We start from the raw sequence: 26629 nt of genomic DNA on the forward strand, positions 1-26629 counted from the left end.
CTTCCTCCTCGGAAGATGTGTCAGTGGGATTAAGGAGGTCCTCAAGTATTCCTTCCTTCCAGACCCTCGCCCTCGAGCACCCTCCCCGGGCCTGGTTCCAGGGCGGGGAGGGTGGCAGGGTAAACTGGCAGGGTAAACTTTTCCCTCGATGTTTTCCTCATAAGGGTCTTCTGAATCGCTCTTTGTCTGGTCCCTCACCCAGGACCAATTTGCCATGGGAGACCCTACCAGAGGGCAAAAGCCCCCGGACAACATAGCCCCTGGGATCCCTGGGACACACAAACCCCTCCACCACAATAAGGTAGTGATTCATGTAGTCATTCAGCGTAATTATTAAACCTCAAGTCATGTTCTCTTTGATTTAAAAGAATATCACCAGATTGCTGTAGTGTGATTATACACTTAAAGCTGGTCCACATATTCTGAACTACTATGTAAATACATAAGTCGGATTAGTCTTTAAAACTAGCTGGTCAAAAGCGTACTGAAGTACTGATGTCATACCAGCATGGTGAGTTATGTGCGTAAAATCTTTAGTGTCCATCTGTTAATTTTATCCTGTTCTAAGTTTAGAAAAAGCTTGCCGAGTTATAAACAACCAGCTTGCAGCACACACAAGCCACAGATGTTCCTGTGCTTTTTGTGTGTCAGAGCCTAGTGCTGCTTGTGCAAGATTTAATCAAGGTACTCACATTAGAAGAGGCGTGCATAATTGCACGGGCCTTGATGACTGTGCACCACATCTCTCAAATTAGGGACTGCAGATGGAACGGTCATACCTTTCACGCCTCATCCCGCTGCAGTTGAATGGATGTAGAGAGTTTGTCGACTAGAATGTATCCTAAAAGCATTTGTGAGTGGCAGATGGTGGTCAGAAGCAGTACCTGAGCTTGTTCTGTGGAGACTGTGGTTCATTTCTAGCTCCATGTAGCGTTCGAAAATGAATGCAGTCTGTGAGTGTATGTATATAGAGAAGCGTAGTGAATGTAAAAACTTGTGTGAAGTATATGTTTATAATTATGATACGCAGCAGTTGTAATATAATTAAACTTTTCATCACATTAACATAATGACAGCATCGTGTTTTCATGGGCCCTGCTCTAATCACAGTTTTAATTATAATCAAATAGTTTTTTACATGCATTTAAATATTGCAACAACTTCAGTTTGCACCATCTAAGCACGCGTCATCATGAAAAGCTAATGTTTATCATTTTAGATCTATTCTGCTCAGCTCTTTTCCTCAGACCGCTCAGAGTTTCTGTTCTGTTAGGAAATCGATTTATCTTTGGTATTTCAAATGTTACATTGTTGATAAGAAATGGCGATAGCAATTAAAAGGAAACAAATTTGTATTCATTTGCCTTCCATGACAGCATGTAGTGACAGACAGTGACAAGACAATTTGCTCCAGTGGATGAGAGTGGCACTTAGGCTGCAGTGGTTATCACTGTGGCCTCACCTGGCTGGCTGAGACCTTTCGATCTCCAGTTTGTGTTCTCTCGGAGAATATAAAAAACATCAGAGTCCATCAATCCAAATACAGGCTTGTTAGGTTAGCTGTTAACCCTAACTTGGCTGTAGGCAGGAATTCGGCCATAAATGTAACCATGAATGATTGTCTGTCTCCATGTGTTGGTTCTATGACGGATCCACCTCTCAACAAATGACAGCTGGGATTGGCTACAGGCCTAGTGCCAGTTCTGAATGGGTGCTAGATAGCCTCCCAGTTTTTAACATCTGGAGTTGTTGGAATGAATTGGCGCACATTCCACATATTGACCAAAATGCTTCCTGCTCCTGACCTTAAATGACTTCTTCCTCCTTGGAAGTTGCAAACTCTTCCACTGCAGTTAGTTTTTTTTTCTCAGGGCTATAGTTAGTCATCAGTCCAACTCCAGTAACCAGTGATGGTTCTTAGCATGAAGGTTAGGTCATCCTGGTCTCATACACCAAGATTCTACCTTCATGACACAAATTAGGTGGACCTGAAAGTCGTTCCAAAGCTGTACATTTCATGGGAATCCTGACTAAAAAAGATACCAACACCTGATGTGCTCATAAAATGCAACTTTCAGCTATACAAAATAAATATAAAAGTTTATTCTGCATTCAAACACAGGTTTTAAATACGCTGCAGTGAAATTTCAAATGAAAAGCAAAACCTGTGCTGGCACTCTCAATGTTCCTGCTGCAATAATGTGTACTGATTGTGGACATACGTTTTAAATGGTTTACTGCACATATCCAGTATTTTATGGGTTTGTCACCAAAAAAAAAGGCATTATTCATTATTACTCTTAGCTTTTATGGGGCTCTCACTAGACTTAAAAAAAGCTCTATTAAATGGAGGAACTAAAACTCCAGGCAGAGTGGCTGCAGTTGTTATTAAATGGGAAATGGCTTTAAAAGTCAGTGCAAATCTGGTTTAGTGTGCACGGTTTCAAACAAAACAACAACATCAGTTGCTTTAAAAGAACCAGATCTGATCTGCAGACATATACTAACATTCATCGCTGGAATGCAATAACAGTGGTGAGTCATTGGCTTGTTCTGTCTTCACATTTATTCACATTCCTTTTGTTTCTTTGTGCCATTCCTGTTTTCAGTGATTTCAGGACTGCCACAAAATTTGAGTTGAGGTCACGCTCAACAGCTGAAACGCTTTTGTGTCACAGAATAAACCGCTTTGCTCAAGAATACTTTGGTGAAATGGGTACTTGACACAAAGACAAAGAACATGTAAAAAAAAATAAAATTATATATATATATATATATATATATATATATATATATATATTATGTTCTAGTGTGTTTTGTGTGATTGCTGTAGAATGTTTTCTTTCACACATGCAATTATTTTCTCGTATTATAAGAATTTTTTGGAAGCTGTATGAAAGAAAAACCCTGAAAAAAAGTGTAACAGACTCCAATAAGAGTGCACGACACCAGACTGAAACCAATTACACCTCCTCTAGCAGAGATTAAAAGGACGGATATCAAATCTTTCATAATGATGACGAGGCGGCTTATGTTTCCATGTAAAACACAGACTGCCTCTGTAACCAAACAGCATGACTCATGCACTTTGGGAGAGAGAGATAGTGTGACAGAATAGAGCTGCAGTCTGTCTTTAATATTGGATGTGTGGCTGAAGCGGCCTAATGGCTTAACACTAGCCTGTTTGGGACAAGAATAACCTCTTATCTGTGTGTGTGTGTGTGTGTGTGTATGTGGGCTGGGCTTAGCGGTGGTGGTCTGCAGTGTGTTTGTGTGTATTTTCATGCCTGTCCATCTAGTACTTTTAAGTTAATTAGGATTTGCATGTTGTTTACAATTAGACAAACACACAAAAAATGGACAAAATCTTGTCCGGATGAGATTATTATAATGACACCCCTCTTGGTTTTGCAGGCATCAAAACCAAGAGGGTTTGATGCCTATTGCATATTCTGTTTAAGCAAACAGAATATGGGCTCTACATTAAGAGCAGTATGTTTTTGGGACCTCTGGGTTGAAAGTTAAACACTTCTATCGCACACGTTTTATCCCCACAAAAGCACTTTAATATGCAACCTGCCTGAGTGCCGTGCAATGTGTGCCTCTGCATTATACACACACACTGACCCTGCTGAGAGCTCCCCGGGCTCCCGTGTTCGGATATCATTATCAGAGATAGACAGACAGAAAAGCAAAGCGACAGAGAGGATGAAAGATACGAGTAATGCTTTAATAGTGTTTGTTCTGCGCTGCACCCTCTCCTCTCTGTTTGTGCATTGATAGAGCTCACATTCACTTAACCCATCGCTGATGACAACTTTTTTTTTTAAACAATTTCTTTTTTTCTCTCCCTCTCTGTCTTTTCATTTGCTTATTTATGGTCTAATTGTTTTCTTGATCATTGGGGCTTTGTTTAAATATCCTTACCTTCTTATCCTTGCTACCGTGCACACATGCATGGCATCAGCTTCCAGTGATGTGCTTGCATTCACCTTCCTGCATTCACGATGGATCAGACCTGAAAACGAGCTGCTGCCGTTCCTGCCTGAACAAATGTGTCAGGGTTCATGTGTGAAAGAGCAGAGAGACAGAAATTGACCTTGGTGAGGCAGTGTGTGTGTGTGTGTGTGTGTGTGTGTGTGTGTGTGTGTGTGTGTGTGTGTGTGTGTGTGTGTGTGTGTGTGTGTGTGTGTGTGTGAGATGGAGAGAGTGTTTGGTGATTGGGGGTGGGGCGTTGGGTATGTGAGAAAAGGGGTGTTAGGAGAAGACTTTACCCTCTATGAGTCAAAGAAGGTTAGCTTAACGCATAAGGGAAAACAAGAAAAATGACGCGCTACCTTCTGGGGTAAGCAAGGCATCAAGTTATGAAATTATGCATGATAAGATTAAAACAGTTGTTTCTAAATTTTGAACTTCTTGATCAAAGCCTGATGGACTACAAACTGGAAATCAATCAATAAATAAATTGGATAATATTTGTTGTTTGTAATTCTTTATAAATACAGTGGTACCTCGTAGATACAATGGTGTGAAAACATTTTGCCCCCTGCGTGATTTCCTAATGAGGTCCCAGGACTCAATGGTAATTCAACAATTGGGTTTTATTGACCCAAAAATATGAAAGATAATTAACAAATCCAAAATACTTAAACAGGCAGACCAACAAAAGAGGTCAGCTCAATAAACTAAATTCAAAATAACAACTAAAAAAACCTCAGACAAACAGACCCCCTGAAATGACACATGAGGAACTGGTTTAGCCAAACCAAATGACACACAAGGGGGACAATTAAACAAACTTCAACCACCCCCCAGCTAATCAAGCATGTGGTTTAGTCCAATGAGGTTGTCAGTAGTAGTCAGCAGTATTTCAGATCCCCCAGCCCTTTGTCACACCTTTTGCCAACCAGGAAGGAGAAGCCAACCCCCAGGTAACTCAAACAAAGAAAGATGTATTCATATAACATAAAACAGAACTTTGACCTTGCAGTGTTATTATGTGTGCGCGCCAACACTGGAAGGTGTGATGGAAAAAAGAATGAAAGTAGTGACTGCAAAGTAAAGTGAAGCAACTAGTGGTGAGGTGTGGAGCTTGCAAGCAGAGTATGCAAAATAAAAAATAAATGACTACACAAACAAAAAGTTTTCATCTAATTGCACAAATCTATTTTCCAGTATTTACTTATTTATCAGTATAGACGGTGTTATTGATATTAGCTTCCCTACTCTGAAGTTTAATGTGGCATTAACACAAAATATAATAGGAATTGCCCAGATATTTTGAAAATTTAAGACTAGCATCATGAATAAAGTATTCTGATTCTGATTCTGATTTTTAAGCAACATTCATCATTATTCCAATACTCCTCTAGGACTCAGTGCTAGATTTCTTAGGTTTTTTAAGTCACGAGCGTTACACCCAGCACTCACAGGACTTATCTAAGTTTGTGTGGATTTTGATGTAGGTTTATAATCTAGATAACACCGTAGAAAATAATGCCTAATCAATTTGTCAGAATGTTGCCTTTTAGGTTTAAACTTGTCAAAGACTAAAAACACACAAAATCCAAAGTGTGGGTTTAACACTGGGACTATTTTGCATTCCTAAACTATGAGTAATTAATTAATTAATTTGTTTCATATTAAAAGTAGGTGTTCCAACATCTGAGGAAACGCAGCACGCTTCTGTTTTTCAAAGTAAAAAAGCTGTCACAGTTTACTCTTCCATATTGTTAATGCTACGATGTCGGCGTGTTGGTGATGTAAAAGTCTTCAACATCTTTTATATCATATCTTGTTGCAATAACATAAATTGTGAACAATAATAATGTAATGCCTAAATGTAAAATGAGTGCTATTGGTCATGAATTTCAGAATATATTTTATGGTTTGTCATCTTTAAATATTATAACAAACTCTTGAAATGTTGTCTTAAACTCTCAGTTAGGCTTTGGCAACAGTTTTGTCTGCTGAATTGTCCTGTAGCAGGACTGAGTAGCTTCAGGTTTTTTGCGTAGCTGATTCTCTAATCTTCCTCCTCTGGAAGGCAAAGGTAAAAGCTATCCTACAACTATTTGTTGAAGTTTATGTCTCAACAGTGTAATGCCTTGATGCCAGGCTCTATTGGGATTCCTCGTCTCTTTCTTTTTATGTTTTTTCTTTATCAGATAAAACTCACAAATACGTCTCACTTGTCAGTGCATGCCTTCTTTTCTCTGTCTTTACCTGAAGACAACAGCTCAATTTAGCTTCTCTGTTATAATAGAACATAATCTTCCAAACTATCTTCTTCAGGCTATGTTGCCTCTTCTTCACTCTAACAGGGTCAGGAAGAGACAGATTTATTCCATAAATCCTGCTTGGTCTGTTCCTCACGTGTGCATGTAAATTTTAACGTTATGAGTTGAATGCTCTCCCCGTGTTTGCGTGGGTTCCCTCCGGGTACTCCGGCTTCCTCCCACCGTCCAAAGACATGCAACTTGTGGGGATAGGTTAATTGGAAAATCCAAATTGCCATTAGGTGTGAATGTGCGAGTGAATGTGAGCACGAATGGTTGTCTGTCCCTGTGTGTTGGCCCTGCGACAGACTGGCGACCTGTCCAGGTTGTACCCCGCCTCTCGCTCTATGACAGCTGGGATAGGCTCCAGCGCCCCCCGCGACCCTGAAAAGGATAAGCGGAAGCGAATGGATGGCTGGATGGAGTTTAATGCTTTTGATTAAAAAAAAAAACACAAATAAGGATTCAACTTTATTGTCATTACACATGTATAAATATGGGTAATGAAATACAGATTGCATCTCATCAGAAGTGCAAGAGCAGTAAGTGCAGTAGGAGCAGATAAGGAACAGATAAGGGTAGGATAAAAGGTGAGAATAGTTATGAACAGATTATATACAAGTAAGTTGAGTATACAGATGTTTATATTGGTATACAGACAGCAAATATACAGATGTGCTGCACATATACAGATGTATCGACGTGTGGTAAACAGATCTACAGAGTGCTATAAATATATCTACAGTAGTGGAGGCGTAGCGCTTTGAACAGACTATAATAGTGAACAGTGTACGTTGTATTACAGAGACTATGCTATGTCAGTGTCCTTTACTATAGCAGTAACAAGTATCAATCACTTTAAAATGTCACCATGAACTTGAGAAGTTCTCTGTGCAAGGTCACCGTAGTTTTGGTTGTGCTGTGGACCTCTAGCATGACCAAAGCATAATAGAACATATATCACGTAGTGGAAAAAATTAAAGAATTTAAAACATGCAGTGTAATTGGACACTAAAGTTTTAGCTGAGAAAAAAATAAAATGTTAAAATAAAGAAAAAGTTTGCATTCGTACAGAGTGAGGAGAATTGGTGCTTTCATTATTTATTAGCACCACACTTTATATTTGCATAAATTGAAAATGTTCATTAAGTTTATTTTGGGCTTTTAAATAAATAACTGAATTAATTTGTTCCCCCAAGCAGTACAGCGTTGGACTAGAAGTCAGACAACATGGTTACAGAAGCAGCCACCCTGACTTGTTCAGCACAGGTGCACCCAGTGTTCATAATAATGGTACCACTCCAATTAGCTGTTTCAGTAGCTTGCCCTGGTACTGTTTGTGCTGGCTTATTGGAACACTCCATATAACGTAGCCATCATTAGCATTATTAGATGCACCTGTGCTCTTCTTGGTGTGACAAATGTGTCAAAATGTTTGCTGTGAGAAACAATTATTGTATGTTGTTGTGTCATTTTTAGACCTTCTTCTTTTCTAAAGTCAAAAAACAAAATTATGCTAGAGAGACTTTGTAATATCATAATAACTCCTTGAAATAAAGTAGAGCTGAGGAATTTCTAATTTACACACACACACACACACACACACACACACACACACACACACACACACACACACACACACACACACACACACACTCTTCATCTTATATGTGTTCACTTGGATTTGTTCCCATGGTTTTAGAGCTCATATGATATGACACACACATATCAGCAATATTCACGTGTCTCCTCAGCAGCTGCTTCATTGTTCAGGTGATTTCAAACTACAGTCATGATTCAGTTAATTCCAGCATCAAATGGATGAAAAGCACAACAGAATGAGTGCTGGTTTAGCTAATCTTCTATTTCAGTCTTACCCTCATTTACTCTGTATGTGGTAGGCACTGCAGTTTATGGGGGGGAAAAGAAATAAAAAAATGTAAGAATTAAATATTGAAGTGATCCAGCTCACAGTCACAACAATTTGACTCTTTATATTGTAATGTAAAGACCTTACAATAATACAGAGAAAACTCCAACAACCAGACGAGCCCCTTTGAGCATGCACTTGGGGACAATGAAGGAAAAACTTTTAAGAAACCTCTGGCAGAACCGGGGCAGCCATCTGTTGATTGGTCCACACACGTCGTTTTCGTTGTTACTTTAACCCTAAATATACCGAATTTCCCAGAGGAACCCACCCGAGGGATTAATAAAGTTCTATCTTATCTTATCTTAAATACATTCAAAATGTTGTCATGTAGCCTATAGAAGAAAGAGTAGACTAGAAACAGCATTTCTTTTCACTGTTGCTCTCTATAGATGAGGCAGATAAATCTAAAAGGACTATTTGACTATTTACCATTGTTTGAATCGACCTGTGACCAACATGCTTTTGATGATGATGGAATGGGAAACATTTTGAAAATCTGGAAATGTTTGTATTTTTGTAAATGGCCTTGCTGATTTCAATTCATTGTTGCGTGTGATTTTGATCAAAACACCAGTATTATTGATGAGAAACATGCTGGCCTGCAGGTTACTAACCAGTAACCCAAACCTCAGCACGGTGCTCACTCCCGCACAAAGTATGAACTTGTTCTGACGGCCTCTCTTTCTCACATTCCAAACAAATTAACACTCCTAGTGTCAAGTGTCGTACAGCACACCAGGAGCAACATTTTTGCATAATTTGGTGTAAATTACTGTAAATTAGTATGATGCATTTAATTACTCTCCTCTCAAAATGTTGCACTTTGAAAATGCCCACCAATACATGTCTCGAGGGCAGCTGCAGAAATACCTGCGTGCACGCTTTTAGACACTGCAACGCTTTGATGAATCCCAGCAGTCTATTTCTAACCTCAAATTAGGATTTTGCACTTGTGCAGGCTGTTTGTAAAAACTACAGGCGTTTCTTATTTCCATACTCCATACTGTTTCCCACCTTGTCTTTCTCCATACTCCCGGTTGTGAACCAGAAATCAGTTTCAGTATGTCTGCTGTCCTCCACATGCATTTCAGGAACTGAGACGTCCTACATCGTGGCAGAGCACAGGACACAACACGTGACTTTGCAATTACACTGGGTGCTTGTTAGTGCCGGGTTTTAATGACAATGTTGCCTCCTGCGCTGTCTCTTACTCTTTCTCTCTGTCCTGTTTCCCAAAGGTGCCAGTGGAGAACAGAGAGATGAAGACTTTATCTCTCCTCTTCCTCCTCCTCCTCGCCTCGGGAGCCTGTGACGACGTCAAGTACATCTCCAAGAGGAACTCAGGTAGGATGAAGAGCCTCGGTGTTTGTTGTCATGTGGCGTACTCTGCTTTGTTGAAAACGAGCCTTTCTCTCTTGAACATTCTCAGGCTTTTTATTTTTGGAGCTTATTGTTGCTTTGTTTTTCTTGCTTTGTTTCACTGCCAGCACTCTACAGTCTTCTCGCGATAATGCTAACTCTTGTCTTTTGTCATTATACTCCACCTCACTCTTATTCTCCTTTTGCTGTCAAATATAGGGTGTCTCTCAATGTTCCCCTGCAATCTGCTCTGCTCTCATCCTTTATGATGTATTGACATCTCTTAAGTTGATGCAACGGACACTCGCTCCCACAGCTTTTCCCCCTCATCCACAATCACCACCTCTGCCTTTCTTAGATAACACTCCTCTCCAAACTCTATCTCAAAGCTCAGAATGGCTGTCTCTCCATTTCTATCCCTCTCCTTTTTCTGCTGAGGGGGTGTAATGATCAGCCCGTCTGACTGCTGCTGTCATTGTTGCTGCTGCTGTGCTCATTTGTGTATCGGCAGGCCCGGTGATGACAGATCTGCTGATAGTCTTTTATTCATAATCGATTTGTTGTGTCACGCTAATCGTCTTGACAGAAGGAGCTTGATTGGGATATTGATGTATGGCATCAATAGTTTTGTGTGATACTATTCGGTGATCTTGGTACAGTGCTTTGCAGAAGCCTTGAGTAATGCCACATTTCTTTATATTTTGCTCCCAAGGAGCCAGACTCTCTTATCATTTTTAAAATGGAGCAAAAGTTCTCCAGGTTTTCTCAAAGTTTTTCTTAGACAGCATTTGTTACCATTTTTTGAGCTGAATATAAAAGAAAAATGCCTAAAACTTGGCATATCTCACTTTCCAGTGTGTTCCTAAAAACAATTTCAGGAAACTGGACACGTTGAGGACAAACAAGTGGCAGGTCTTAAAACTATCTAAAGCAAATGAACAGTATCTGAAAGTAAAGAAAAAAAAATCCAGCAAATACCTGACCCCGATCCTGAAAGACATGCATCTGATCCTTCAACCGATCCATCTACTGTACACTAAAGCTTCATCAGACATGGCCTCAGTGGAAGAGTGGCTGCCAAATGCCATTTTTAAGGAAGGAAAACTGGGAGAAAACGCTGAGGCATGTCCCATTACACAGGAACTGGACTGAAAATCAGTCCTAACAAGTTTGAACATTTTGGTTCAAATGATCATCAATATTTACAGATGAGCTCAGGAGACAGTCAAAACAGCGAGTGTCTGCAGGCATCTGTAAAATCATATCAGCTGGTGGTGTTTGAGATTTTGTCATAACTGAATGCAAAAAAGTAAGGTCAGATTTTGCATCCATAACATCTGGAAAGCATCAATGATCCCAAAGTAAAATCACACCTGGACTGAAAAACACACAGTTGAACACTATCAGTCATGGATTGGCCTCCCCAGAGTCGGACCTCAAATGTATTGATACTGTGTGGGATCATCTTGAACAGAACAACAACAGCCAAAGAAGAGCTTTGAACGTCTGGAGAAATAATCCTGAAGCAGCCTGAGAGAGAAGAAAGCGGCCTGAGAGAGTTCAGACTGTGCTGAAGAATAAAAGACTAACTGTACAAACTCTGTTTTTGCCTTCCATACTATGTTTCTATTTATGTTTCCAAGTTTCCTAGTAACATATAAAGAAATGAGGAGTAACTCAAGACTTTTGCAGTATTGTATGTGTGACGTAGAGGTGAGCTGTTTAGCATTTTGATTCATTTTCATGTTGCCTTCATACTTGAATGGAGCATTTCACCTGCGGTTTTACACTCAGGGAATCTTTCATTATAAATATTACCTACAGCATCTGTAATTTTATTCTCACACGCTCCTGCCAGATCCTGAAAGTGATAAAAACACAGAAAATTACCCAGCGATTTTTAGCAAGCTCAGGTCATCTAATTATAACAATCCAGTTAGAATTGATTCCCCTTTAATATAATCCTGTCTCACTGTTTTGCTTGCTTATAAGTGAGCGTGTTGGTCCTGGTGCTTTAATCGAGGGGATACGAGGGCAAGCATAACAATACTTCAGAGATTCTTTGTAATTACACACACTCAGCATCTGAGAATTGCATTACAGCACTTCACCCAACCACTGTAAGAAAAACACAATTGTGGTTTGTGTCTGCTTGCTATACTTGATTTTCCTGGGAGACTTCATACCTGGTGGAGGACAGAACTGCATGGTGAAAGCATATGGTTTATGAGGTGCTGTTACACTACTATTATTACACACTGTGCATGCAACATTTACTTATATAAACAAAAAAAATCATATGACTATCAAATAGCTATTTTTGCCTTGGTTGCATAGTTTAACATAATTAAGCTGAAATGAAATCATGGGTAGAAAAATGCAGGACATGACAAAACTTGCAGGGAAACCCCAACCCCACCCTTACCCACTTTCTTCATCTGAAGTTGACTTTCTCTAAAAGGAGCTCAAAGGTCGAGGTCACCCACAGAACAGACCCTGCAGCTGGCAGCCAGTCACTGAGAGTTAACCTGAAAAGATGCTTGCCAAAATGCTTTCCGGCCCACCCTGAGATCCGCATAAAGTGCTTCTTCCTGGATACAATTTTATGGAATAAAAAAATAATCAAAAACTTTTTGACAACAGCAACAAAAGAAATATCACAGTTTCTCAACGTTTGCTTCTTCGTGAGAATCAAACTTGGTGAAGATGTTTTTAAGACTAGTTAAATTGTTTTCTCTCCACGTCTGTCTTTGGCACGCTCGCCCCTCAGCCTGCTGACTGTGTGTGGGTAGGTGAGTTGGTGGGAGTCTTTGTTTGGTGTTTGCCATGTATGTGAGCGTGTGCGGGTGAATAGACCACTTCTTGACATACCAAACTGTGACTGTGTGTGTGCTGTATATATCCAGGTTCTAAGTGTATGTGTGTACAAACTCCCCGAGTGTGCTTCAGTGTATCCTCTCTGTATGTGTGCTCTACTTCTGTGCATGTGTGTGAGTGGGAGAGGTGTGCACAGAGCAATTATGTGATCAGAGCAGAGCCAAGCGGACATTTATGTGGGCGAGCGCTACAGTTGGCCAAAGATAGTCTGTTAGATTTTGTTTCTCTTTTGTTGTGTGTGTGTGTGTGTGTGTGTGTAACTGGACACCATATGGATGGGAACTACCGTTTCCTTGTATCAGTCTCTGCATTGCTCTGATGCAGCACCTGCTGCAGTTAGAAGAGACACAATGTGATTGGAGAAAGCTCTACATCAAGGTTGTTTTTATACAAATCAACACATTCATGTAAAAATGGCAGTGTGAGACTTTATGATCCTTACACAGAAATCCTTGCCTAATTGTGCATAATGACAGGACATTAAATCATCCTCATTATTCCCATGAATCAGCTGATGGTGCCGCTGATTCATCTCTACTCACTGACTTGGTAAATCTCACACAGGGTGCACATTTAAACTGCTTTAGCCTGCACGAAGTTCTTGCAATTCTGCAAGCCACTCTGCAGCCCAGTCCACTGCAGTTCCTCTTTCATCGTGTAAATAATTTAACCAGTGTCATGCATGTTGTTACTGCCTGCTCTGTTCTGATGGCTCATAAAAGCCAAATATAAATCACTACAGCTGGAAATAACAATCATCGTTTGATTATATTGGTCCTGACTGAACTGCAGTTCAATCCTCATGTACAGAAGCTGACACCTGACTGCCACTCAGAGGTCAGGTGTCAGCTAGTATATGCATCATCAGCGCTCAAGGTGCTCAGGTTCGGTCCTTGGCTGAGAACGCTTCAGCGGGTCTGATATTTGCTGACAAGAAGATTTTTCACTCCAATATTATATAAATAGAAAAGTACAGGAGAGACTGATGGGCATCTTTCTGCCCGCCGAGAGAGCTCAAACACGTTGGCAACCATCCATATGGGCAACTCTTTGAATGGAAGCTGCATTTTAAAGAATGATCATTACAATTTGGAGTAAATAAGCTGAAATACAATATGAGGAAAATGAGACTGAAATACAGAGAAGCTAAACAAGGAATCCTCATGTGAAGGGACAAACCTGACATACTTTGGCTCTACCAAGATTTAAAATGTCCTTTGTAACCTGTTACAGAGCCTGTTTAGAAATAACACAAATTTAGAATTCATATATTTTTTTTCTCAGTCTAGACTTGTTTTCACTGAGTCAGAACAGCAATTTCTAATTACAGCCACTTCTTTGGGTTATTGCACAGCTGAATGACAACGTTCGCCATGAAGGAGGTTGATTTGAAGTTTTTGGTAATAAGAAACTAAACCATTTGGGCACTTTTTGGAGCTGAGTCAATGCAGGCTAGGGAATGTGAATCCCTTACTAGCGGTAACTTCTATGGCTGTCAGCTGAGTGTATTTGACCTCTGTGCTTTTAAATGACCCGATTCATGAATATCAATGAGAACTACTCATCAAAGAAGATGCTGATCTGAATGAAAACTACTATAACTAACAGCTAAACAGAAAAACTGTCTGATTTTAGACAGACACTGAGACAACACTGCCACGATGCGGTCAAATAAAAATGACAACATTGCCGTCTGCAACATTGTTACAAGTATCTAATCATAAAATCACCAAAAAACAGTAATAATTTCGCACCACGAGACTGTTTACAAAACAGTTTAAGGAAGCTAAGTGAATATTTGAGGCAAAAAGGTAATTGTAGGGCTGCTCTTCACTTACTAACAGCTTGAGGTGTGCATGCAGATTCAAATCTTCCCTCGTAAGCTTTTCTGTAATCTTGTTTATTGTGCTGTACAGACTGTATGCACGTTGTGAAGCGGTGTACATTTAATATATCATTGGATGAAATATTTCAGCACTTTGCTCTGGCTCCTCAGTCATTTCAGTATTTGATCTTACAATTCAATCATTCCTTATTTATCTGAAAGGCTATGCTATGAAAATCTATAAATCTGATAAAAGTTCTGTCTACAGCTCTGTTCACTTTGAAAAGTTTGAATTAGCTGCACATCTTCAAAGCTCTGTATGACTGAATCTGGGGGATAAATGCACTCGCAAAGTTACCTAAAAAGATCTTACATAATTTCATATGTTAGAGTTAGACCCAAAAAATATTTTATGTATAAATTAAACTTTATAATTTATATATTTTTTAATTATAATGTCAAATCTAGTTTATATTAATTGGTGAGTCAGTCGTTTCAAGCTTTAATTATGTTACATGCGCAGTTATTACTTTTCAGAGGTTTAATGTTTTGTTAATTCGATTTTTTTTCTAGATTTCATCTGAGCACCTGAAATTAAAATTAAACTGAGAGGTTCCAAACTAAATTTGCCTGTGATGTCACGTTCTATTAATAAGATAAGCACCTCGTGACTCAGAGATGGTTGGATCAAAACCTGAATATCTAAACAAGCTAACTACATACAGTATGTCATGCTATGTAGTTACTTATCAAAACCTGAATATCTAAACAAGCTAACTACATACAGTATGTGATGCTATGTAGTTACTTATATAGCACCTTTCATAGAGTCACAGCCAGTTTATCGTATACATCAGTGGAAATTAAACAATACAAAACCCTAAAAAGTAATGAGAACAAAAAGATTTGTATAAATACTGTTTATAATTTGTAAGAATGAAAATAACAAAACAGAACAACAATGAACCAAATGCAAATGTAAGGATTTTATGATTTAATGCTCTAAGCACAGATGCATAGATGGATGGGTTTATGCATCCATGGATACATTAAATATTAGGAGTGTGTATAAAAATGTGGATAATCTCAGAATGAAAACCTGTGAAGTAAAGTTGAAAGCAAAGTTCAAAATCAATCAAATATTGATTGTGGTGGTGAAATGAAGGAACTTTACAAAAAAATGTGTCATCATCCAAAATCTTTAAAAACGGTATGCTTTACGTTTTTTACCAGCTCACCTAAAAGCTACGCTACCAGTGTTTTTGCATTTTAATACCTTCATTAGTAACACTTTAAAAATATATATATTTAAGTCTACCTTTCTAAATGATCTGTTCCTTACTTTTACTCCTAAGCTCTTTCTCTGCTGGGCTCATTCTGGCAGAGCCTCAGGAGTACCGCATGCATGTATGATTCATTTTCATATTCAACTTTTCAGTGACCTTGCTTTTTCATCTATCTGCACTTTTATTTCTAAAAATACATATTCAGGTACAGGACAGCTTTCCTTTACACAGCAGACATGCTGAATTGTTAAGGGAAATATCAGAGTGCAGCTAATGATGTTGAAGTAACTGCATTTATACACAGGCAGAAGTGCTTCTTAGATTAGCCCATTTTGCTGAAAGTGCTAATGAGCTCGACAGTTGCTGCACAGGCATGACAATGCTGGAAACAATGCCTGGAAGTCATGAAGGCAGCTGCATAAACACACACGCAGTCACATGCACTGTTTTCATTCAAGCAGAATTTTGCACATAGCACGAGCCAAAACCACAGAACACACACACACAGCAGGAATGTCTACACAATAACACACTCACACAATAACACACATTATGTGCTTTAATGTGTTAAGTTGAACGCTGATCATTAACATCTTCATCATCCACATGTTATTTTAGGAAAACCCCACCAAACCAAGGGTAAACTATTAACCCAGATGGCGAACAGAAATACGATTACAACTCTGTACATATTTTTATCCTACCTTTCTTATTTTGGAATTAGATGGAATGTATATGTCAAATTCAGGAAAGAAAGAAAAACCTTGCTTATACTGTTTATGCCTTACACTCTATATTCTACATCCATTCTCATTTACATGATACTCTTTAAAGACTCTTCATGGCTGGCCCCTTTATGAAGTGCAGATACAGATGTTTTGCAGTGTTGCAGTGAGTGAATGTTTGTTTGTGTGTGTAGAGGTGACTGAATGCCCTTGTGTGCTTGCATGTGTGTGTGTGTGTGTGTGCGCCTGACGCAGCTAAAAGCTGAGATCAAAGAGCGATTAGATCTCAGAATGGTCTAATCTCAAATCATCTCCCATGCATGCAAAGCAGAGCAAAGACATTTTAGATGTGTGCTGGTGTGTGACACAGACGGTGCTTACTTCACTTTGGTGTGTAACATATCTGCATTGTACAGATTCAAAACACATGCTGCCCTTTGCTCTGAGAGCGCACTGCAGCTGATTTTGCACTGGAAGCATCTGAAGTTGAGCAGAGTTTTAACTTCTGCTGCAGACAATTTTTCCACAGTGAAATGTTGACGCACGTGGTTTTCACACTTGGCTGTGATCGACTTTGCTGCACAATGAAGATGAATGTCAAACTCTGTAAAACAGCAACTTGCCAGAAAAACAAAACGATACCACTTACTGATATTGTCCCATTTGCTTTATTAGCTCAAATGAATGGGTTTGTTTGTGGCAAATAAATCATTTATGGATGCTTTAAACATCTGCTGTGCAGTATTAAGAACTCGCTTTGGCTCATCAGAAAAGTCCTCCTCTAGTGCACCTACATTTACTAAAATAAAAAAGTTCAGTGAGCTGTTGATGTGATTGTTGTTGTTTCAGTTCCAGCCAGTCACACAAATCCGTTGGGCTTGTTTCAGGAATGGCACAAACCATTGGATGACATGAATGGCATCTAATAGCTTTCTTTGTTGTGAAGAGGCAGGCCACTATTATACAGCAGCTACTGTATGTGTAGCTCAGGAGTATGTGTGAGCTGGGGAAATGCTGCAGGGCCCACGAGGCACAGTAGGAGGTGTCCAGCTCACGTGACATCATACCAGAGGTGTCAAACATAAGGCCTGGTGGCCAGAAAAAACCACCAAAGACTCCAATTTGGCCCACTGGACAGCTTCTGAAAGTGTCCAGTGTTGGTGAAGGAAGGCATCAATTTTGGACTTTTAACTGTTTGTCTCAGAAACAAAACTTAGGTAAAAAAAATAAAAAATCTGGTAATTCTTTGTTTTTACATTCCTCAGGTCCCAATCAACCCAAATAGCAAAGAAAATTTTAAAATGCATGACATGAAAGAGTTTGAATCTTAGGAGGTTAAGGCTAACTGGGAGTCAATGCAAAGGAACCAGTGAAATGCGGTCTTGTGTGTGTGCCAGTTACAATGTGGAATAGAGATCATCAATGGACTGTTCTGGGAAAGAGCTGTGAAGACATGCATAAACAATTTAGAAAATTTAGAAAGAACTCAGAAAGTTGTGGAGAGTGTAACATCCACATCACAGTGCCTGGTAGAAGCCTAATCTTCTCCTGTGTGGTTGTTTAAGAAGCACTGTGAATGTCATTGCCACTTGTGTAGGCAGAAAAAATTCAAATGACTTATTCACCACTCTGGAGAGTGCAGACAGACAAAGAGAACAGGAGACGGAGCAATATTCAACATTTATTGCATATTCTACTATAAGAGCTGAAGAGAGCCAAAAACAATGCTGTTAGCTCGAGACGCAAATATGAGACGAGTAACAAAGTATTGTGATATCATTGCTGTTTTAGCTTCATCTCAGTTAGCAGACAAATGAATGCGTTTCACTAATCATCTGAAGTATTGACAGTGTGGACAACAGCAGGATAAAGGTTTAAAAGGCTGCATTTCAATGTTCAGACTTTCTCAGCTTCACATATTTTGGAATGATTAAATGAAAAGAAATGACATAACAGCTCGCTGCAAACATCTAATGATGAGAAAAATGAACAGTAGCGGCTCATTTTCCACTGTGATCTGTCAGTGAAGGCCAGGTATTATAATATAGCAGAATATGTAGAAATTGTCTGTTTTTATAGAACGCTGCAACATCAGTTACCGTGTGCAGCCATGGCAAGCTGCAGCACAAAAGACACAGGTAATTACTGGTTGGCCAGTTTCCTTCCCTGACTTAAATGCCACATGCTCAGTTTATAAACTGTACATCTTGGGCGTTCAAGAAGCACCAGAAAGGGACTGAAATTCTATTGGTCAAACACCTTTGGGAGATGGATCCTGATGCTTTCTTGCCAAATGTAACAAAAAAAAAAAGTAATATGAAAATGAGTTCTCCAAAGTGTAACTAAGTCAGTCAGCATCCTGTAAAAGCTAAAGAATTTGAAGATGCAAACTTTAACGGAGACGAGGAAGATGGACTAAGCTACATATACAGTGGGGCAAAAAAGTATTTAGTCAGCCACCGATTGTGCAAGTTCCCCCACCTAAAATGATGACAGAGGTCAGTAATTTGCACCAGAGGTACACTTCAACTGTGAGAGACAGAATGTGAAAAAAAAAATCCATGAATCCACATGGTAGGATTTGTAAAGAATTTATTCGTAAATCAGGGTGGAAAATAAGTATTTGGTCAATAACAAAAATACAACTCAATACTTTGTAACATAACCTTTGTTGGCAATAACAGAGGTCAAACGTTTACTATAGGTCTTTACCAGGTTTGCACACACAGTAGCTGGTATTTTGGCCCATTCCTCCATGCAGATCTTCTCGAGAGCAGTGATGTTTTGGGGCTGTCGCCGAGCAACACGGACTTTCAACTCCCGCCACAGATTTTCTATGGGGTTGAGGTCTGGAGACTGGCTAGGCCACTCCAGGACTTTCAAATGCTTCTTACGGAGCCACTCCTTTGTTGCCCGGGCGATGTGTTTTGGATCATTGTCATGTTGGAAGACCCAGCCTCGTTTCATCTTCAAAGTTCTCACTGATGGAAGGAGGTTTTGGCTCAAAATCTCACGATACATGGCCCCATTCATTCTGTCCTTAACACGGATCAGTCGTCCTGTCCCCTTGGCAGAAAAACAGCCCCATAGCATGATGTTTCCACCCCCATGCTTCACAGTAGGTATGGTGTTCTTGGGATGCAACTCAGTATTCTTCTTCCTCCAAACACGACGAGTTGAGTTTATACCAAAAAGTTCTACTTTGGTTTCATCTGACCACATGACATTCTCCCAATCCTCTGCTGTATCATCCATGTGCTCTCTGGCAAACTTCAGACGGGCCTGGACATGCACTGGCTTCAGCAGCGGAACACGTCTGGCACTGCGGGATTTGATTCCCTGCCGTTGTAGTGTGTTACTGATGGTGACCTTTGTTACTTTGGTCCCAGCTCTCTGCAGGTCATTCACCAGGTCCCCCCGTGTGGTTCTGGGATCTTTGCTCACCGTTCTCATGATCATTTTGACCCCACGGGATGAGATCTTGCGTGGAGCCCCAGATCGAGGGAGATTATCAGTGGTCTTGTATGTCTTCCATTTTCTGATGATTGCTCCCACAGTTGATTTTTTCACACCAAGCTGCTTGCCTATTGTAGATTCACTCTTCCCAGTCTGGTGCAGGTCTACAATACTTTTCCTGGTGTCCTTCGAAAGCTCTTTGGTCTTGGCCATGGCGGAGTTTGGAGTCTGACTGTTTGAGGCTGTGGACAGGTGTCTTTTATACAGATGATGCGTTCAAACAGGTGCCATTCATACAGGTAACGAGTGGGGGACAGAAAAGCTTCTTACAGAAGATGTTACAGGTCTGTGAGAGCCAGAGATTTTCCTTGTTTGAGGTGACCAAATACTTATTTTCCACCCTGATTTACGAATAAATTCTTTACAAATCCTACCATGTGGATTCATGGATTTTTTTTTCACATTCTGTCTCTCACAGTTGAAGTGTACCTCTGGTGCAAATTACTGACCTCTGTCATCATTTTAAGTGGGGGAACTTGCACAATCGGTGGCTGACTAAATACTTTTTTGCCCCACTGTAAAGCGACTTGAAGTGCAAATCAAGTATTCTGAAGAGTCTGCAGGTTCTCATCTGGATATGAAACACTTTAAACAGTGACTGTGTAAGATTTTAGTGATATTTAAACTTGTAAGATCGGCTCTTACAATGTGCTGATTGGGCATGCAGTACTTTTTAATAATCACAGAGATTGGGATCTTTTTTTTAAATGTCAAATAACTCTTCAACCTAAATAAACATAAAGTGAAAAATATAAAATGTAAGGTTTATGTATTGAATTAATGAATAACTAAGGAAGTGTTTCCAAGTAAATTTCACTTGACCAGATTCCATCAAAAGTAACATTTTACATTATACACTCTAAAAAGTAATTAATGGGATCTTTAGTCATTACTTACATATATATGTTGTTGTGAAATGAAAAATCAAGTTCATAAATACTGTTAGACTTCCTAATTAAAATTTTTATTTTATTGAGTTCGGGTGACACATAAATTATGCCTCTTTACTCAATATATGATCGTGATTTGTCTGAATTTAAAATCTTCTTTTAATCAAAAAACAATATAATTTTAAGTTCTGTCGATGTAAAATACAACTTGATGACGTGTAAACAGCTCATAGTTCCCTTCTTCTACACAAGCGGACATATTCAACAGCGCGTGTTCAAGGTTTATCAAGAGCTGTGTTCGTCGCGAACGGTGAGTAATTTTATGCGAAATTACACATATCTGCAGTCGCTCTGGATTTTGTTAGTTTACTTTAAAACAACGACGTAACATACATAACATACATCTTAGCTTGCCCCCGCGTTTGTGTGTTTTAATATACACACAGCAGCTAATTCCGCGATAGCATAAATTGTTGGGCTCTTTTTGGAAAATTTAACACTGACGTTACTCTAATGCAGACCACTGTAATTGTCTTATAATTTTTAAAAGATAGCGGACGTTGTTCGCCCCGGCGCAAACTACTATGCTAACGTAGCTAGCCAAGCTAAGTTGTGTTCACTGTGATTTTATTTTTGAAATGTGAAATTTATTTTTTGAAGGGAAGCATTTTATGTTAGTAATTGTTAAGAAACGCTTCTAAATTTTCGTAACGTTACGGGGTGAAGTTCAACCCCATTGGCTTCTGCGCAGGAAGTGCGGTCGCCATTAGTCCGGTGTGTCTGTTGACCGCTAAGAGCGGTTCTTCACCGGCTGCTCGGCCTATTTTCACAGGTAAAAGACCAGACTTAAGTGCACTGTGCCGCATATGGTAGGCTAGTTAGCTGTCCCTAATTTTTGGGTACTTTACGTGTTTTGTAGAGACGTAGAGGCGACATGCATTGGCACTGGCTGTAACATTGATATGCCTCAATAAAGGTTGAAAGTAAGAAAAAAATCAATAGCGGGCCGCCATCTTGGTTGGGTCCCCATTCGCCACCAGTGCATTTTTTCTACTGAGGAATGTATTCACCCATGGTAAATAAGGAAAATGTTTAAATATTTTTCCAAACAGATAAGGCAAGAAAGGTCAATAATCCCACATATGGTTTCAGTAGTATGCCAGTTTTTGCAACACTAGGGTGCACAAAAATGACCATAGCTGCTGACTCAGCATTGATTCCAATTTGGTTTTGGAGAATGAAATGAAAACAGATCAAGTGGGATTATTGACATTGTAGCTTGTGTATAAAAAAGTTTGGGGTTTTTTTCGTATTTACTGTCAGAAATGATTCTGTCCTGTCATGCCACACCTTATGTTTGCTTTTGTTGATAAAAAAAAAAAACTATATATATATATATATATATATATATATATATAATTTTATTTTATTTATTTATTTATTTATTTTTTGAGTTAACACATTCCTCAGTAGAAATACATGCACTGGGGGCGAGTGGAGACCCCTCCAAGATCGCGGTCGTTGGGGATACACGCTCCAACAGACTGGCCCAGTCCATGTCACCTCTATGTATATTTGATCTATGGAAAGCCACGTTAGGCCTTCCAGCACCCAGTGTATTCAGGTCTATGTAGTTTTGAATGTTTGGTTCTAGCTCACACAGCTTTGACAGGTGAAACTTATTCACTGTATTGAAGACTCACAGGTGAAGTTGAAAATACCATCTTTTGTATTTTTGTGCAGGCACAACTTTCTGGTGTTATACACTGTCCTGGCGTTGCAGATCTAGGGGTTCCAGTTAAGACGTGGTCAGCCTTCTAAAGAAAGTGGGAATCTCACCGAAATATTCAGTTACTTTGCTGTGTTTCTTGCCAGGACAAAGGCTCAAACCATCATCTTCTCCTGGTATCGAATACCAAGGGACCTTCTGAAGTAAGCTTTAACAAGTAAGCTTGAATTGAGTAATTCAGAATCATGAAGTATGGATTGGCCTTGCAAAATCTGTAAATTTGCAACCTCCACTAAGGAAGAGCTGATGAAACATTATAGGTTACGCCATATCCCCAGTGTACAGCCTCTGCCATGTCCTTACCTAGATTGTTTTTGTTCATTTAAGTCATGGGGTAGCCAAAAATCACACAGATCAAGGAAACACTCAACTCACTCAACAATGAGAACCTCTGAAATACTCAGTTTCTGTTGCCAGTTCTGTAATGTGGGCACATTTTCCACTGAAAAAGAGTATTTTGAACACCTTCTATTTTTTTCTATCAATCAGGACAACACAGTTGAAAAGCGCAGAGAAATTGCTATTCGCTGCCTCATAGTCTATCTTGGAGAGAAGGAGGAGGATCTTTTCAAACAATACAGCGCAAGTACTTGAGTTGGTTTTTAATTTTTTGTTTAGTTTTGAATGCATGTCTCTGTTGGGTCTTTGTGTTTTGTTCATTGGATTTTCTGTTCAGGGTTGAGTATTTAAGTCATTCAGTGCCATAGACGTCTTTAGACGTCAAAATGAATCCGAACGCTCAGTGCCATAGACGCCTCTTGAGCTTTTTATTGAATTGAGAAGGTGGTGGAGTTGATTACATGGATAAAATCCCACCAGCGTGACAGTCGGCTCTACTGAGAACGAGTATTGTGGCGCGATTTTTGATCCAGCTCGTCATTTCGAGCTTGAGGTGTCTGCAGCCTGACGTCATGGTTTTTCTAGCGATTCCAGTGAACATGAACCGGATTTATCTGACCAGTATCTCCTGTTAGAAACTTCTGAAGGCAGCAGGGACCAGAATAATGAACGATTTGCTGCATAAAACGCACAGAAATTGTTGATAGACGAACCGATGGCCGGGTGGGGGGTGAACAGACTAAGTCGCGCACTCACTTGTGCGGGAGTAACACACACACACAGACTCTCTGAATCATAAATCAGTCGCTTTTTTCTTATATATTTTTCAAATGTTGAAATTGTCTATAAACAACTATTTTTATACAAAAAATAATCTGCCAAAAGTACATTTTTACAGGTGATTTTTTTACTTCATAGTAGTAAAACATAGTTGAGATGTTGCATGAATCATTGAAACACGAAATATTTACATCAAAGTCACTGATCTGCTAGAAAAACCTATTCACACAAAGCGCTTTTGATCCAGAAACAGGTGTTTTGTCATGAAAGTTTCTCTTTTCTACTGCAGATTTCTAAATAACAGAGGTAGAAACATTTTTTTTTGCTGCTGAAAGAAGAGAGACTCATTTTTGTCATGGTGGTTTCAGAATTCACATAGTCATAGAACAAAATATTCTGTGAGCCTTCAAAATCAGTGAAAAAGCTAAATATCTCTGGCACTGAGGGGAGTATGAAATCTGAGAGTGGCTGGCACTGAATGAGTTAAGGGACATTCCAACCCTAAGTGAAGATATGTCTATTGCCATGTATAAGTGAGAAAAAAGCATTTCAGAATTACAATCTGAAGATGTTTATTGCCATTGTCATTGAACATAATTTGCTGAATAGAAACCTGTTTCCGTGATAAGGTGCAACATAAACACACAGGATAAAAAATTTTGTAGCCAGCGCAGTCATTTTCCTGATCTGGCAGCAGCTTTAGCAGAGCATAAACAATGGAAGTGAATGGCAGGTACTAGCATTTTGTGTGCAAAAGTGATTAAAATCACTCAATAATGATACCAAGTATTCCTGGGGAGCTCAACAATCATGCTGACTGCAAATGAAAAGTATGAATTGACATGAAGGATTTTCAGGAGCCGATTTAGACTTGGGACTACATTACGACAAAGCACTGCTGTAAGCCTCCACATGGTTATAACACAGCAGTTGAAGCCACTGCCGACCAGTGTCTATAAACCAACATGCTATTTGTGCAATATTTCTTCAACAAATCAAAGACCCATCCATTGTTACTGCAGCTTACCATGCTTGTATAGTAGTGGCTGTGTGTGTTTGTTTATGGAAGCTGGAGGCTTTTCCAACTGTTGCGTTATATCCATGCACCATGCAGTGGATGTTTACAGCGGTGTTTGTCGTAACTGCAATGTAGTCTCAAGTCTAAATCAGCTTCTGCAAATCTTCCGTGTTACTTTTGCACTTTTCATTTGCCGTGAACATGATTACTGAGCTCCCAAGAAATATTTGTTTTCATTACTGTTTTCATTTTTGTTAGTCATTTTAATCACTTTTGCACACAACATGCTAGCACCTGCTATTCACTTCCATTGTTTGTGCTCTGCTAAAGCAAATGGATTGCTTCCGGATCAGGAGAATTAGTGTGCTGTTTACAAAAGGCTTGTTTCTCACTTTCTAACTGTGGCAATATGGCAATAGATAAAATTTCACTTAGAAGTGGAATAACCCTTAAAAATGATTTATTAGATTTTCTTTTCAAAGTGGAAAAACAAAACTGTGAAAAACAAGACATTTTTTATTTTAAACGTTGGATTATGGTTTAATTTAGCTTTTAAAAATTACAGAATGACAAAGTAAAATCACTGAAAAACACAAAAGACAACCTGTTTTAGCTTATTTTCCTACCTGTAGTAGTTCATTCCCTTATGCACGTCATCCTGAAGTGCTTGAGCTATGTATTTTATACATCCTAACATTTAATTTCTCCTACAAGGATGAGGAGGAGCTCAACGCAGACCAAGATTGCTATCATTGGTGATGGGCCTCCAACCATCATCGTTGAGGGATCCAAGATCCTGGAGAGGATTGATGTTGCCAGATCCTGTGCTTTGATGATGGGAGTAATCTACGCTCTGAACCTTACCTATCCCAAGCAGCTGAAATTTACCTTTGAGGTATTTCAAAAGCTATGCCTTGAGCTTGATGGACAAAAAGCCAGCTCTAAAGTAATGAATCTTTAGTTTGGTATTTTCTAGAGCAGACTTGATAGACCATTCGTGAGTGAGTTTCACAAAAACCTTATTCCTGCATTTCTGGCACTACTTCATTGTGTTTTACTAAATTTTAAAGCGCTGTTCTTAAGTCTTCTGAGTTAATGGTTTGCTGTGTCTTAAATGCTGTTATTTGCACATTTTTAAGGAATGCGTTTAATTTCTCCCATGACCTGTGTTCTGAGGGTATTGGTGTGTTTTAAAGTTTGTGTAATGCCCTCTTTAGCTGGCCTTAATCTTGAGGGTGAAAAGTCAAATATGGAAGAGAATCAAGAATACTTTGTAAGAGTGCTGACAAAGTTGAATGAAAGAAGCTTTGCTCATTTTATGTTTAAATTAGTGCATTTAATGTATAGCAGCCTGTCATCTTTTGTTTTGATTCACTGTCACATGTTAAAGTAAAAAAAAGAGGATTCAAGTAGTAGGTTTTATTACAATTTTAATACACAGTTCCTTAAGTTTCAGCGGGCAATTTGTGTTCTAGGAAACTGAAGCCCACAAATCTTGCACTTCGCATGCACGTTAAAGAATTGTGATGTTTGTTATTGTAATTAAATGGGTCTAACTCATTTGAATACATCTGTCTGAATTTCTATTCTTTCTGAGCACCAGGTACGAGTCCGTTAGCTGATGTCCAGGTATTTGGCATCACATCTGCCGCATTCAAACAAATACACACAACATCCATTTCTTTTTTCTGAAGGTCATGACACGAGCGCACACACAGCCCATGTTAAGGCTGACGTTCGTTTGGGGAAAAAAGTGATCGACAAGTTTCTAAGGTCTTAGAACCTTGACTTCTTTGTGGGCAGGCACCACCATGCATGAGCCTGCCTACGCGGTAGTCATGGTTATAAGACACAGCCAAATGATCAAGGTTGTATTTTGGAGCGAATTAGCCTGCTGGGAAACAGGTAAATACCCTTATAGAATCTCCTGTGGGACCAAAAAATTACTACACTGTAACCAAAATATCATATTTGACCAACATAAATACTATTTATGCCGACAGTTAAGTTCATT

The 26629-nt window shown here is 39.3% G+C and overlaps 1 protein-coding gene across 1 annotated transcript in view; it reads left to right on the forward strand.

The window, feature by feature from the left end:
• The window catches only part of il1rapl2 (interleukin 1 receptor accessory protein-like 2), a 520306-nt gene that overhangs the window by 86146 nt on the left and 407531 nt on the right, over window positions 1-26629 (forward strand). Inside the window, exon 2 of the mRNA XM_080901026.1 lies at window positions 9450-9555. Within this exon, the coding sequence (XP_080757152.1) occupies window positions 9471-9555 (85 nt within the window). The 5' untranslated portion in view covers window positions 9450-9470. The remainder of the gene's footprint in view (window positions 1-9449; window positions 9556-26629) is intronic.

This window comes from Rhamphochromis sp. 'chilingali', assembly GCF_963969265.1.
Source record: "Rhamphochromis sp. 'chilingali' genome assembly, chromosome: 13".
In the NCBI taxonomy this organism is placed as follows: Eukaryota; Metazoa; Chordata; class Actinopteri; order Cichliformes; family Cichlidae; genus Rhamphochromis; species Rhamphochromis sp. 'chilingali'.